The 14,290-nt window shown below is 45.2% G+C and overlaps 3 protein-coding genes across 5 annotated transcripts; 2 read left to right on the top strand and 1 right to left on the bottom strand.

Moving 5' to 3' along the window:
- The first annotated feature begins 1,430 nt into the window (after positions 1–1,430).
- LOC141844348 (trihelix transcription factor GT-3b-like) lies at positions 1,431–3,654 on the top strand. 3 transcript variants are annotated; one of them, XM_074732393.1, is made up of 3 exons: positions 1,431–1,802; positions 1,910–2,537; positions 3,408–3,654. In XM_074732393.1, exons 1-2 carry the CDS (start codon positions 1,497–1,499, stop codon positions 2,438–2,440), a joined length of 837 nt encoding a protein of 278 aa, XP_074588494.1. In that variant the 5' UTR covers positions 1,431–1,496; the 3' UTR covers positions 2,441–2,537; positions 3,408–3,654. The 3 variants fall into 3 exon arrangements, with proteins under 3 accessions (XP_074588494.1, XP_074588492.1, XP_074588493.1); XM_074732391.1 differs by having other exon boundaries at positions 1,907–2,537; XM_074732392.1 differs by having other exon boundaries at positions 1,907–2,537; positions 3,326–3,654.
- Positions 3,655–4,081: 427 nt separating this feature from the next.
- Positions 4,082–4,489, bottom strand: LOC141843904 (sn-2 acyl-lipid omega-3 desaturase (ferredoxin), chloroplastic-like). Its single transcript, XM_074731927.1, has 2 exons — positions 4,230–4,489; positions 4,082–4,133 (listed from the first exon to the last, which is right to left on the bottom strand). The coding sequence occupies exons 1-2, from the start codon at positions 4,487–4,489 to the stop codon at positions 4,082–4,084; spliced, it is 312 nt and encodes a 103-aa protein (XP_074588028.1).
- A 7,887-nt stretch (positions 4,490–12,376) lies between these two features.
- LOC141844120 (xylan O-acetyltransferase 1-like) lies at positions 12,377–14,259 on the top strand. Its single transcript, XM_074732127.1, has 5 exons — positions 12,377–13,004; positions 13,085–13,256; positions 13,347–13,546; positions 13,630–13,788; positions 13,872–14,259. Exons 1-5 carry the CDS (start codon positions 12,430–12,432, stop codon positions 14,257–14,259), a joined length of 1,494 nt encoding a protein of 497 aa, XP_074588228.1. The 5' UTR covers positions 12,377–12,429.
- Positions 14,260–14,290: the final 31 nt, after the last annotated feature.

Raw genomic sequence — 14,290 nt, 5'->3', positions numbered from 1 at the left:
AGTCCTAGCAAAAACAAATAAGAATCAGAAGAACAGAACAATTGAATTTGTCACTACATGGATCTTGTGTCCCACTTAAGATCAAAGACAGTGCATGCTTTTGTCCAATCCTCAGCCACTGCTCCATAAATTATTATCTCCTTCGACTGAACTCCACACGCAAGCAAGGAATAGAAAAAATTGAGACATCAGCATCATCTGATTTACCTTCACAGTACTCGGCCCCTTCAGCCACATTTAATCATTGATAAAGTCACTTTCAGCATGCAGGGCTTGGATTTGATGGATTACGAATACCTTCTCACTGTTCATTATTCCTTAATCACTACGTTGCAGATTTCTTGTCAGAGACGAGTACAGTAGCATAGTGTTGCATGCTTCTATTTCTGCTATTATTTTAAATTTATCATCCACGGGGAGTTGGATGATTGCTTGGAGCCTTGAAACTCTCGTGTTGCTTGAGTCCAAACTCCAAATGTCTTCGACGCGTGTGATATCTGATCTCTCTCCGGACGATGATATATTTTTGATGTCTCTCTCTGCATGTTGGTCACTGACACAAGCAAGGTGGTGGCACGCGTTTAGGTTGCTCTTCTAACGTAACTGTGCGAATTGGAGAAACAACGCGCTTGCTTGTGCGCCTTTACTTCTGGGAATATGAAACAGCCAAATCAGGCAAAGCTCCATGATCAGTTCTTTGTTTGCTTATCAAAATTCCATGATCACTTAACAGTTCTGTTTATTTGTTGGAAGAAAATTAAGCTGTGTTCTTTCTTGGGCTGTTTATTTTGCTGTGTTGGCTTCGATCGAGCAATCATGAAAGAGATGGTGGGATAAGGGAATATAGTACGGAGTGCTGTCGATGGAATTGAAGATTCACGGGCTTCCAGTCAAAAGTCACTGATTGTACACATGCGCAAGGGCCATTTTTCAACAAAGTAAAGTTCACGAGGGTAATAAATGTATGCATCGATCGTATATACGTTGATTTCTTGATTTGAATTTGAGCGAATTCAAACTGATATGAAAGGGATTCGCACGAAGCTGAGAGTTCATTTGTCAGCGGTGGAATTTGAACAGATTCAATCATTCAGTCGAGGTTGGAGATTGAATTTTACTGGAATGACTCAGATCTGATAACTGAAAGAAAAGGATGTTCTCGGTTCATAAGCTGGCAAGAAGGCAGGCGTCGCGTCTACATGAAACTACGGCTGAAGAAGAAGCACTGAAACTGAGGCTGCTGGCTGCCGTCGTAAGCGTGATGGCACCCTCACGAACGCAGCTCTCTGGCCCTGCGCTTCCTATAAAAGCAGTGGGAAACCACCACCTTGCCTTTCCGCGTTGACAGATAGTCGCCGACCCCATCAGATCCTCACTCCTTCCCCATATCTTTAATCAATACTATTCAATTCACACCTTGATCAATTCTCTCCCCCATCAATTCTATCCCCTGCTGCTGCTCCTAGCTACTTCTAGTCGCTTCACTTGATTATTCCATGGAGCATCACCTCCGCCACCTCCTCAACCCTTACCAAACTCTGAATCCCGGCACAGTGGCAGCGGCGCAAGACCCCGACGGGGGCGGCGGAGGTGGCGCTACGGACCAGCGGCTCCCGCAGTGGAGCCACGAGGAGACGCGGGAGTTGCTCGCCATCCGAGCGCAGCTCGACAAGAGCTTCACGGAGACGAAGCGCAACAAGCCGCTTTGGGAGGCCACCTCCTCCTTGCTCCTCCTCAAGGGCTTCTCCCGCACACCCGACCAGTGCAAGTCCAAGTGGAAGAATCTCGTCACCCGCTTCAAGGTCTTCATTCTTTTGCATTTAATTAATTGCCTCAGTTAGTTCGTCGTCGTCCTTTGTTGGTTAGTTGATGTTTATGTGTTGAGTAATTTGGTGCAAGTGAGTAGCAGGGGAGCGAGTCGTTGACGGAAAGCGAGAAGCAACACTTCCCCTTCTACGAGGAGATGAGGAGAATATTCTCCGACCGGGAGGCGGCGCCGCCGCCGTCGGAGAAGGGGAAGCAAGCGGTACTGCAAGTGGAGGAGTTGGACGAGAAGGAGTTAGCGTCGGAGGAGTTGGAGGAGGAGGAGGAGAGCGGGAAAACGGGGAGGAGGAAGAAACGGAAGCTTGATCGCCAAGTGGCAGCGGAGAGGTCGAAGCCCACGGAGGCGATCAATGTGGCGGTGCGAGAGTTCATGCGGCGGCAGATGGAGATGGAGGCGCGGTGGCTGGAGGCGACGGAGTCGCGGGAGGCGGCGCGGCGGGCGGAGCAGGAGGAGTGGCGGCGGCTTATGGAGGGGCTGCGGGCCGAGCGGGCGGAGATGGACCGGCGGTGGCGGGAGAGGGAGGAGGAGCGCCGGGCGAGGGAGGAGGCGCGAGCCGAGCGCCGCCACCAGCTCCTGGTGACCCTCCTCGACAAGCTCATCTCTCAGAAAGATTAAGATTGCTCACGATAATGGAAAAGTGCGAGATAAACTGACATTGGATGAGCAAGTATATTGAGAGAGAAAAGAGAAAGATAGAAGAACGAAGAACAAGGTTAGTTTCTTCTATAAACACACACAAGAAGCTTTACTCCTTGCTAAACATCTTACTTTTTTGAAGAAATGCAAATGAAGATTTTTGATTATTCTGTTCGAGAAAGAAGATAAAGATCTTGAGTAGCTTTTGAAGATGCTTTGCTTTCCAGCTTACGATAGGTATCAGTACATTAGCATGCAAGAAAATGCTTCATCTGGCAATGTAATTAGCTATAGCTCTTTAATTTTAGCTATAGCTCTTTAGTCTCTTCCCACTTTTTGCCATTACTTTTGGAACCATAATCTAGGGGGGATCTGAAATAAAGAATCTAAATCTTGTGATCACAATATGTGGCATTCCAAGGTTTGTAAAATAGTTCAGAAAAACTTGAACTCAACTAGGATATATTACATGAATACATATTATAGCTTTAATATTGAAAGAGTTTTTTGTTTGTTTGCTATTGTTTATTGAAGACTAGAATCAATTGCTCGGTTCGATCCGTAATTTCAGTGGTAGAGTACAAGGAGTTAATGATCATTGTCTCCTTGTCTAATTGATCATTACTGTTCAATATTAATATCTGTTCCAATTTTAAAAATGAGTAGATAGATCCCTAGAGAGCCTACCTCCATAATTAAGATCTGTAACTCTCAATTCAAGCTGGAGATTCTAAAGGAATCTAATATTTCTTTCCTTTACATCTGTTCATAGAGGAGAGAACCAGATTCAGTGCTGATCACGCAAGACTTTTGCAGGCTCTTTGCTATATCTTCATTCTCAATCCTGTAAATATCATTTTACAGGATTGCATTTGGGGCTCAGTCCTGTTTTTCGTCAGTAAGAGTAAACCACATTACAATGATGAAGCTTCTGATCATCTGACAGGTCGAAGAGCAGCAGCTTTAAAGAGAATTAAGGAACTTGTGATCTGTGAAGAATGGAGCAACACAGAGGGAATGCTTTCGTAGGCTTTTACTGCAAGTTTCAGAGCATTTGGCTCACCATGGGAACTTCTTGGAAGTTAAGTATCACATGTGGTAAAAGTCAAGGAATTGTACAAACCTTGATTATTGATCCTGTTGTGTAAGAGGTGTATTTTTAATCCTTCAAGATTAATGTTCAACTTTATTGATGATTGCAAATGAAAAGTATTAATCAACAAGAAAAGAAATATAGACTGCAAGTTTCAATTGCTCTAGAATTTAGTTTGTTATGAGGCACGCAAAAGGAATGAGGGACAAGTGATCGAGTCACTAATCACTAGTTCTTGTAGCAAGTGTTGGTAACACAAAAGGAATGAGGGAAAATATCTTTGCTTCTTCATTATTCATGCATATAACCATTTTTGATACATTCTTCTGTATAAATTATGAGTAATAGTCAATAAGAACAAACTTTTCTTTCATCTGCACTCTCATAAGGAGAGCAATAGGTTCGATGAATGTGGAAGAAAAACATAAGTAAAGGTGGACTAATTAAAGAGAGAAGAACCATGAACAGATAATCTGGCTCTTGTGTGATATAGAGCTTGTATCATCGCCGCAATGATCAGTCCTCTGTCACGCTGCAATGATATAGAGCTTCGGGTTGTTGGAAAAATTGCCGTGGCCACTGTCAAAATTCCGAACTTTGATGAGAAAAATCAGCTAAAAGATTAGAAGGAAGAAGCGACAAAAGATTCCTGTTTTGATATGCAGATAATCATACCAATCGTGGCCGAGAACGAAGAGGGCCCAGAACATGGTCCCCTGAGCTACCCAATAGAGCGGCCATGCGAACCAATTCTCGAGCCGCGCCGCCGCCACGGCGAGCCCGAGCACGATGGCTACGTCGCGGACAACGTAGCTCATCGACCTCCAGGGGTCCTTCACCCAGCAGTACTTCGGAATGGAGGACGGCGGCTGCATCCCGGGGTCGAAAGCCTCGCTCGGCTCCCTGTTCGCCACCGCCTCCTTCACGGTCGCCATCCTCGCCGGTGCGCTCACACACAGCGCCCATCCGCTGAGGCGGCCGAGTCCGACGGGGCGAAAGGAATCAGGAAATCCGTCACCGCTGGAGACGCTCCTCAAATGCGTAGTACCAACGGGAAATCGGAGATCGGATCTAGAACGATGGAAGGCGGCACGCGGGAAGGGGTCTGAAGCCACTGCATCCGAAAGAAATGACCGAAGTCGCCGTCCCAAGATCTCTCCTTTCGGTTCGCCCCTTGCGTAGAATTCCCTTTTACACAAATTTGCAGAGGAAAGGAGAGATCTTGATGGACGCCGCAGAAGAGATCCAAATTCAAATTCCGCGGCGTCTCGCTGGATTCGGAGCGTCTCATGCTAAGGCAGGAACTTCGCGGGTTACTCAAACAGGAAACAGGAAACAGGAAACGTGGCAAAGAAAAGAACGAAAAGACGTAATCATGACATCGTGGAACAACTAAATCAGACGAATTTACAAATCCCTGTCTCGAATGAGACAGCGTTTGTATAGAGAATTTGTGAGGGCCTTTTGAATTGACGATGTGGCCGGCGCCACAGTGGGAAAAATGGAAAATGGCGACGCAAGCACGTGCGTCATACGGAACGGTGCGCAAGCGGAACCATCCCCACGTGGCAATTCATGGTCAACGGGGCAACAGAATTATCCGTCTCCACCGTTGACTACGTTTTTTAAGTTTTTAGGAGGCAATTATCGATGGTTTCTCAACTGAAATTTGTAAAGTTGTACCTTAAAAATAAAAAATATATAATTAAGTGCTTAAAAGGTTTTTAAAAATTAATGATATAGGACTAATCTAATTTTAAAACTTATAAAGAATTCATTTAAATTTTGACCAAACTCTATTTGATTGATAACAAATATTTTTTAAAAAAAAGATAATATATTTTACAGTTATTTAGTACCTCTAATATAATTTTTTTAAAAATATATAAACTATATTTTAACAGTCAATTTAGTTTGGGTCAAAACTAGCTACAGTGGCAAAATAGTGCTAATATATAGATTAGTTGATTAATGGTTCCTTTGAAATGTTATATTTTAAGTTACGTTTTAAATTTCTAAGGGATGACTGTAAGCATGAATCAAGTTGGAATACTAAAAATTGGTCAAAAGTTAGTTTTGCATTATTCTTTTCATATTTAATATGTGATAATAGAGATATACTTAATGACAACTCATGAAATTGGAAGGAGCTTTCGAAAGATCATCCTATCTTAAAGTGGTTACTTTTGATCTTTAGATTGTTCCAACGACAGCAAAATAATGACAATGACTGTGCATTCAAATTCGATTTATAATTTTCATCGTTCACATTTGGTTAAATCCCCCGCGTGACCCCGCTGTGTGATCAGCCGACCTTTCGCCGTTCATCGCCGCCGTTCGTCACCGTCCGGTCACCGCCGACCGCCATCCCGGGCTCGTTGGAAGCGCAACTCGATGGCGCACACACCGGCATCGGATTCCGGCCGAATTGGGTCGGAATCCGGCCGAAACAGAGCAGACGGTTCTGGCGGCGATTTCGTCGGAATCCGGCCGAAACCGGCCAACAGACACTGTTGGCCGGAGTCCGGCCCCGATTCGGCCGGAATCCGATCGAATTCCGGACGAAATCGGCCAATAGACACCTCCGGCTCGCCGTCGAGTTGCGGTTCCAACGGGCCCGGTCCGGCGGCCGGAGGTGGCTGGACGGCGGTGAACAGTGGCGGAGAAGCGGCGAAGGTCCGGCGTCGGATATATAGTGGCCAAAATCTGACGTAATTTGGTCAGAAACAGCCGTCCCCCACTGCGTGACCACAGTCGACCCCGACTTGGCAAACAGTTCAACTCCGACTCTCCGACTAGCAAACAGTTCGACTCTGACGCCCCATCTCGACAAACAAGTCGACTCTGACTCTCTGACTTGGCAACCAGCTTGACTCGAAATGCAATACCCGACTACTCTACTCGGGTTCAACACCCAGCTTTGGGTCTAGGCCTCCCAGCTAAATCTCCACTCGGTCTCGAGTTCCATCTCAGACTACGTCTTGGTTGTCGATCTTGGCCAGTTTCGGCCTGGACTCTCTTTGTCGCCTAAGCTCCACTCACCTAGTTGTTGATGCAGTTTGTCCCGATTGTTATTTTGATGTTGACACCGATTTAAGTTCATTTTAATTGTATAAGAATTAAGTTCAATATATTCAGATTTATCAATGACGGATTGAGATCGGAGAGGGCTCGGTAGCTCGTTCTCCGGATTAGGTCAGAGAGGGTTCGGTAAATCGTTCTCTGGACCGGATTGAGCCGGAGAGGGCTCGGTAGCTCGTTCTCCGGATTAGGTCAGAGAGGGCTCGGTAGCTCGTTCTCTGGACCGGATTGAGTCGGAGAGGGTTCGGTAGCTCGTTCTCCGGATTAGGTCAGAGAGGGCTCGGTAGCTCGTTCTCTAGACCGGATGGAGTCGGAGAGGGCTCGGTAGCTCGTTCTCCGGACTAGGTCAGAGAGGGCTCGGTAGCTCGTTCTCTGGATCGGATGAAGTGGGAGAGGGCTCGGTAGCTCACTACAAAAATACAGGCTTTTTGCGACGAAACTTTGCGACGAAATATTTTCGCCAATTAGCGACGAAATTGGCGACGAATTTAACGTTCGTCGCAGATTTACAACGAATTTAGCGACGAATTTAGTTTTATTGCAACTTTGGGATGAATCAATTTTTGTCGCCAATTTCATCGCCATTTCGCGACGAATAAGCTATTTCATCGCAAAATTTACGACAAAAATAGTATTTGTCGCAAACTTTGGCGACAAATGGAAGGATTCGTCGCAGAAACGGCTAAGAAAAAGGTCCCGGCCCGAAGTTACGACCATACGACATCGCCATTTGGCGATGAATTTGTGTTTCATCGCCAAATTGGCGACGAAATTTGAGTTTCGTCGCCAATTTGGCGACGAAACAGTAATTCATCGCCAAATTGGCGACGAAAATCAGATTTCGTCGCCAATTTGGTTAAGTTAACGAAGCTTAACGGGTGACGAAACAGTTTCTGCGCCAATTAAGTTAACGAAAAATAAATTTTCGTCGCCAATTTCGTGGCCAAATTGGCGACGAAACAGTTTTCGTCGCCAATTGGCGACGAAATTGTATTTTCGTCGCCAAATTGACCATAAAATTCCCTTCTTTGCTCGTCCACTATGGCGACGAAAGAGATTTTCGTCGCCAAAATTGGCGACGAATTCTGGTTTTCATCGCCAAATTGGCGATGAATTCTGATTTTTGTCGCCAATTTTGGCGACGAATTATGATTTTCATCGCCAAATTTAGCGACGAATTCTAATTTTCGTCGCCAATTTGGCGACAAAATATATTTTTGTCGCTAAATTTGCAACGAATTTATAATTTTTCATCGTCGAGAGTTGCGACGAGCTATTTGCAACGAAAAAAAGTTCGTCGCAAAAAAATTTGGCGACGAAAATTTGTGATTTTTTCGTCGCCAAATTCATCGCAAAAGGCCTATATTTTTGTAGTGGCTCGTTCTCTGTACCGGACTATAGTCGAAGAAGGCTGGTAGCCTGTTTTCGAACCGGATCATTGTCAGAGTAGGCTTGGGAGTCTGTTCTCTGAATACATGATCCAACTCGGGTGAGACCCAAGTTAACCAAGTGATCAGATTGAATGAGTTTTGGTTTCACTCTGGTTTAATCGATCAGTGAATCGATTAACCAAGGGTAAGATGGTTAATCGATCTGGTGATCGATTACATAGCATTCTGTAAGACCAAGGTTAGTGCTTAATCGATCTGATGATCGATTACAGAACATTCTGTGAGAATTCACAAAACCCACAGAACACACCATAATCGATTGGGCAATCGATTATGATGAACTGTAATCGATCAGGTGATCGATTACAAGCTTAGTGAGAAACTGGGTTAGCGACAGGTAATCGATCACCTGATCGATTACCATACCTTAATCGATCAGGTGATCGATTAAGGGCTTGGGTAATCGACTGCTTGATCGATTACACGGCTTACAGAGGAGAGAATTACGACGTTTAATCGATTGTTTGATCGATTAAGGTATTTCTGATCGTGTTCAGGTTTCTGCTCTGATTTCTGTTGCTTCTGATATTGCTGTGCTAATCTCTCTGATCTTTGCAGATGGAGTTTGAATTTGATGGAGAACAAGAAGAGTCAAGGGATTGCTTTCTTTGTTCAGGGTTTGTCGAGTTTTGGTTTTACCTTGTTTTCAGGTAAAAGACAACAACGGAGCTCTGAGCTGCACAGGAGGATGATCAGGTTGGTCAGTGAGCGAGCTGAGAGGAGCGTGGAGCTGGTAAGCTCAGATGGCTCTGTTAGGATCGGTTGGTTCGCTAGAGGGGGGTGAATAGCATTTCTCGATTTTTCTTGATCTTTCTCTGCACAGAGATTAGCGGAAGCAAAAATATAAAAGAGAAAACAAGAGATCAACGCTAACCCGGTTTGTTTACTTGGTATCCACCTCCGCAGAGGTGACTAATCCAAGGATCCACACGCACGCACACACCCGATGCACTATGAATCTTCTCCTTCTCGAAAACCTCGAAGGCGGAGAAACCTTTACAACTCTTTCGATCTCCTCAAGAATGATATGAAATAGTGTTTGAGAGGAGAGGAAGAAAGCAGAGAATGGAGAACAAACAAGTTCTCAGAAGAAGCACAAAGTAATAAAAGAATAGCGAAAAAGATGAGTTGTTCTCGTGCAGGCTTCTTTTATAATCTCTGCAACATCAGTCGACTGCTGGCAGGGCCAGTCGACTGATGCCTTCAATCGGCAACAAAATCTCGCATTAAAGCGCATTAAATGCTTGCCAATTTTCTGCAACGTTCAAATAGCAGTCGACTGTCCAAGACCAGTCGACTGGCAACAGTCGACTCACCATAACACCAGTCGACTGCCCAGTCGACTCCTGTCTTCCTCTGGCTCGACTGATTTTTCTGTGTGCGTCTGATTTATGAGCAGTCGACTGCTGGCAGGGCCAGTCGACTGGTGAAGCTGAAAAATCACATTTCAGCTTCTCTTGACCTAGACCTCGGCCTTCAAACATCTCCCACAGCCTCATGCCTTCCCTGCACTAGCTTGAGATGCTTCCATCAGCTTCGTCATGTCAAGTCCTTGCCAAGACTACCCACTTGGACTTTTCCTTGCCAAGACTACCCACTTGGACTTTTCCTTGCCAAGACTTCCCACTTGGACTTTTCCTTGCCAAGACTTCCCACTTGGACTTTTCTTTGCCAAGACTTCCACTTGGACTTTTCTTTGCCAAGACTTTTGGACTTTTCTTTTGCCAAGACTACCCACTTGGACTTTTCTTTGCCAAGACTACTTGGACTTTTCTTTGCCAAGACTACGCTTGGACTTTTCTTTGCCAAGACTACGCTTGGACTTTCCTGCAAACTTGCATCACACATGTTAGATCACAAGTATTGCCTAACTTCAAACATGGTTTAGCCAAACATTGAAACTCAATGCACTTGGGGCAAAGATTGCACCAACAATGGCTCAGTGCAGTGGACTCAGAGAACGTTGAACAAGGAGGCTAAAAGGAAGAGAGGAAGGAGAAGAGAGACTATCCTAACAATTCGAACAATCAGCTGGTGCTTGCTTGTGGTGTTCTCTGCTTGCTCGTGTGCTCTTCCTTGAAGCTCTCTGCCTGAGGTGGTGCAAGGTGTGTGCCTTGCTCTCGGGAAGGTCAGCTTGAGGTTTCTTACTGTTTGATTAAGGCTGTGCTGTAAGTTGTATCTGTTGGCCTTAATCTTTCCTTCTATAATCTCTGTGTTTAACACATCTATTTGTGAGATTGGTTGTGGAGAGGTCACTCCACCGAGAAGGAGATTCATTTAGCCGGATTCATCCGGGGTTCGATCTACCGAAGATCAAGGGATCGTCCACCTTACGGACACGCCGAGGAGTAGGGGCAAGTTATCCCCGAACCTCGTATATCTTCGTGTCTTCCTTGATTTTAGTTTGTTAGCTATATTTTTCGCTGCGCACTAACACTTTTGTAGGAGAAAATCGATTTTCGAAAGGAGGTTATTCACTCCCCCCCCCTCTCTAGCCATCTCCGATCTTCAACACTAGTGTCCTACTCAGTGTTCAATTAGCTCGATCCCTCCGAGTACGACCCCTGACACTCCTTCATTCAGCTTGTCAGACTGCCACCAGAAGAACACGTGCTATGATATGATATTTAGGGCAGCTCACCTACCCCATTAATGCATCATGATTTAGAATGACATAGGCTGATACCGTACCAGACATGGGTGATAGAACTCTTCGCTACAGCGATGTCGGCGATGAGATAGTCTCCTTACCAGTGATGAGATGTCTCTTATGATAAAATCTTCACTGATGGGATATTCTCCTTAATTAAAGTAGGACTTCTTTTTCTCTTGTAATTCTATATATAACAACCCTACCTCTTGCGGGTGCAGCTCAATGCTCAGTGGCATGTCCGAATCCAACGTTCTGCTCCTCAACTGGTCATGGGTACTGCTTTGGTGAGTCAACATACCAGTCAGATGTCCGATGAGCGATCCACAGGAATAATTATATATATAATCAAACAACTAGATGAAGTTTTTGTTTTAAGTTTTGTGTTTTTGGAGTCAAATGGATCCCTGGCTCTGACTGTCGTTTTACTCTTCCTTCACATCACCTACTACTTCTTGTGTCACTAAAGATTGCGATGCGGTGTCAACTATTTGTTGGGAGTTCATATGCTCTAATCAAACTAATGTCCTAACAACCTGCTATAGTGCTTCCTCATCTCCTAAACTTAATTTGCAAGCATTAATTTTTTTCTCCAATTTTGTTCAGCAGTACGTACTTAATATATGGCAAGCCTTAATCTTCAGTGATTATTTGCCACTGTTCTAGTATTAACTCTTAACATCCTTCCCTATTTCTATGCTAAAGTCTCTTGCCAACTTCTTCATCAAGCTGCCTGCATGTATAGTGAGTTATATTCCACCCCACCAACCCTATCAGAAACCTCACCACACAAGCAACCATCACTTAACTCCTACTTCAATTTATATACATTTTTTTTGTAGTAAACAAAAAAAAACATATATCATGGTCTCTGATATATATTGTTTCACATGAAAAAGAAGTGATTACATTCCAAATCTACTTTGTTTAGACACAAAGCTATTGGTCTCTCTTCCTTGAACAGGTGGTGTTGGTGCAATCACTGACCATGTTATTTGGTGGCCTGTTCGTTTCAGTTGAACAGGAACAAAAGCAAGTCAATGGGTTAAACCAGTTGGCGTTTATTTTAATCCAAGTAAACAATTTTAAAAAACTGACAAATTGAATTTATTTATACGTACGAGATCATTAATTATGCTTCATGTGTGGGCTTGGATTATTATCATTTTGGGGTTGTCAGTATAATTTGTACTCTACAAAACATAGTTTAATCATCTACAAGTCAGCTTCATTAATGAGAGGGCATCCTTAGAGCCACTAAATTACATACAGGACATTGATCTCCACAGTGCTTGATCTAATCTGAGTTGATTAATTTGGGATGTTTGACTTAAGGCTAATTAATTGTAATTATATATGTCATTAGCCGTTTTGGTTAGCACAAACTAGCTATTTGATAGCAAAAATTTGAACATTAGTTACTTAATTATGTTTCTTTTAATACGTCAATCTCCTTTTGATTTTTTCTGAAGCTTATTTTTTACTCCTGAATGAGCCAAGAGAACAAGAAAGCTTAACCACAACGAATCCCTTTGACACCTACCCCTTTAATCTCTTCTCTTTAATCTATTCTATCATATTTCAACTGCTCTGTCTCTACATCGATCGATCCACCTCTCTTTCTATCTATTTATCACAAATTCTTGAAGCTTGACTTCAAGCTTTCTACGTAGAGAGAGAGAGAGAGAGAGAGATGATGATGATGTTGCCTCGCCGGAAAGCGTCGGTTTTGGCTTCGGAGACGTTGGGAACGAAGCAAGGCTCGCCGTTTATCGGCGGAGGCGGCGGCGGCAGGAAGAACGGGAAGTACTCTGTATTCGTGATGCTCATCTCCGTCTTCCTCTTCGTGACCTTCATCTACAACGAGGACGTGAAGTCGATCGCCGAGTTCCCTTTCAGCAGCAGCAGAGGCGCAGGAGACAAGCTCGCCGGCGTGGTCGACGAGCTCGGCGTCTTCGTCGTCGACCCGATGATCAGCGACAAGGAAGCAGACGCGGCAAAGGCCGCGGCGGCGGAGGCGTCGGCGGAGGAGGAGCAGGAGGCGGAGGAGGAGGAGCGGAGGGAGGAGGCGCGGCGAGTGGTGGTGGACGTGCCGGCGAGCTGCGATCTGTTCAACGGGCGGTGGGTGTACGACGACGTCAACTACCCTCTCTACAAGGAGCCGGCGTGCGAGTTCTTGACCGAGCAAGTCACGTGCATGAGGAATGGTCGCCGGGATGACGACTACCAGAAGTGGCGCTGGCAGCCACAAGATTGCTCCTTGCCCAGGTAAAAATAATCAAATATTTATAATTAACTAATTATTTTTTTTTTAATTTTCAGAATTTTAAAACCTTCAAAAATAAAAGATTTGATGCGAGGGTGATGTTGGAGAGATTGAGGGGGAAGCGGTTCATGTTCGTGGGCGACTCGCTGAACCGGAATCAATGGGAGTCGATGGTCTGCCTGGTCCAAGCCGTCGTCCCGCCCGGCAAGAAGACGCTCACCAAAAACGGTTCACTCAACGTCTTTCGCCTCCACGTAATTAATTAGTTGGCTGATTAATTAAATTATAGTTAATTAGAAAAAAAAACAATTTAAGATGAATTAATTACGTGATTAATTGGACAGGATTACAATGCGAGCGTGGAGTTCTATTGGGCTCCGTTCCTGGTCGAGTCCAACTCGGACGACCCGAACCAGCACAGCATCCTGAACCGGATCATAATGCCGAAGTCGATCGCCAAGCACGGCAAAAATTGGAAGAACGTCGACTTCCTCATTTTCAACACTTATATTTGGTGGTTGAACACGCTCGACATGAAAGTCCTGTATGTTGAATTTTGAAAATATTTTATTATTATTATTTTTTAAATGATTAAAAAGTGTGAATTAACTCCATCGACTTGGTTAGGCGAGGATCATTCGATCAAGGATCGACGGAGTACGACGAGGTGGAACGGCCGGTGGCTTACCGGAGAGTGTTGGATACGTGGGCGAATTGGGTGAAGAAGAACGTGGATCCGAACCGAACCACAGTGTTCTTCATGAGCATGTCTCCCAACCACATCAAGTAAGTTGATCTATATATCATTTTTTTCCTTTTTTAATTAAAATGATATATAATTAGATCTGGCGGCGGGGCGGCGGTTGTAGGAGCGAGGAATGGGATAATCCGGGGGGGATCAAGTGCGCGATGGAGACGCAGCCGGTGGGCAACCTGTCGCACCCGCTGGACGTGGGGACGGACTGGCGGCTGTTCGAGGTGGCGGAGGAGGTGGTGAGAAGGGTGAACAAGAAGGTGCCGGTGTCGATGGTGAAGATCACGGCGTTGTCGGAGCTGCGCAAGGACGCGCACACGTCGGTGCACACGCTCCGGCAGGGGAAGCTTCTGACGCCGGAGCAGCAGGCGGACCCGGCCACCTACGCGGACTGCATTCACTGGTGCCTTCCGGGCGTCCCCGACGTGTGGAACGAGTTCCTCTACGCCCGCGTCGCCTCCGCCCCGTGGCCGCCGCTCGATCGATCGGCCAGCAATGAATGAATGAATGAATGATAATTATCCTTCATCGTCC

The sequence above is a fragment of the Curcuma longa genome, chromosome 13, assembly GCF_044706935.1.
Source record: "Curcuma longa cultivar G26 ecotype Majalengka, Jawa Barat chromosome 13, ITB_CL_G26_1.1, whole genome shotgun sequence".
Lineage (NCBI taxonomy): Eukaryota > Viridiplantae > Streptophyta > Magnoliopsida > Zingiberales > Zingiberaceae > Curcuma > Curcuma longa.
This window is presented reverse-complemented; position numbering and strand designations above follow the sequence as displayed.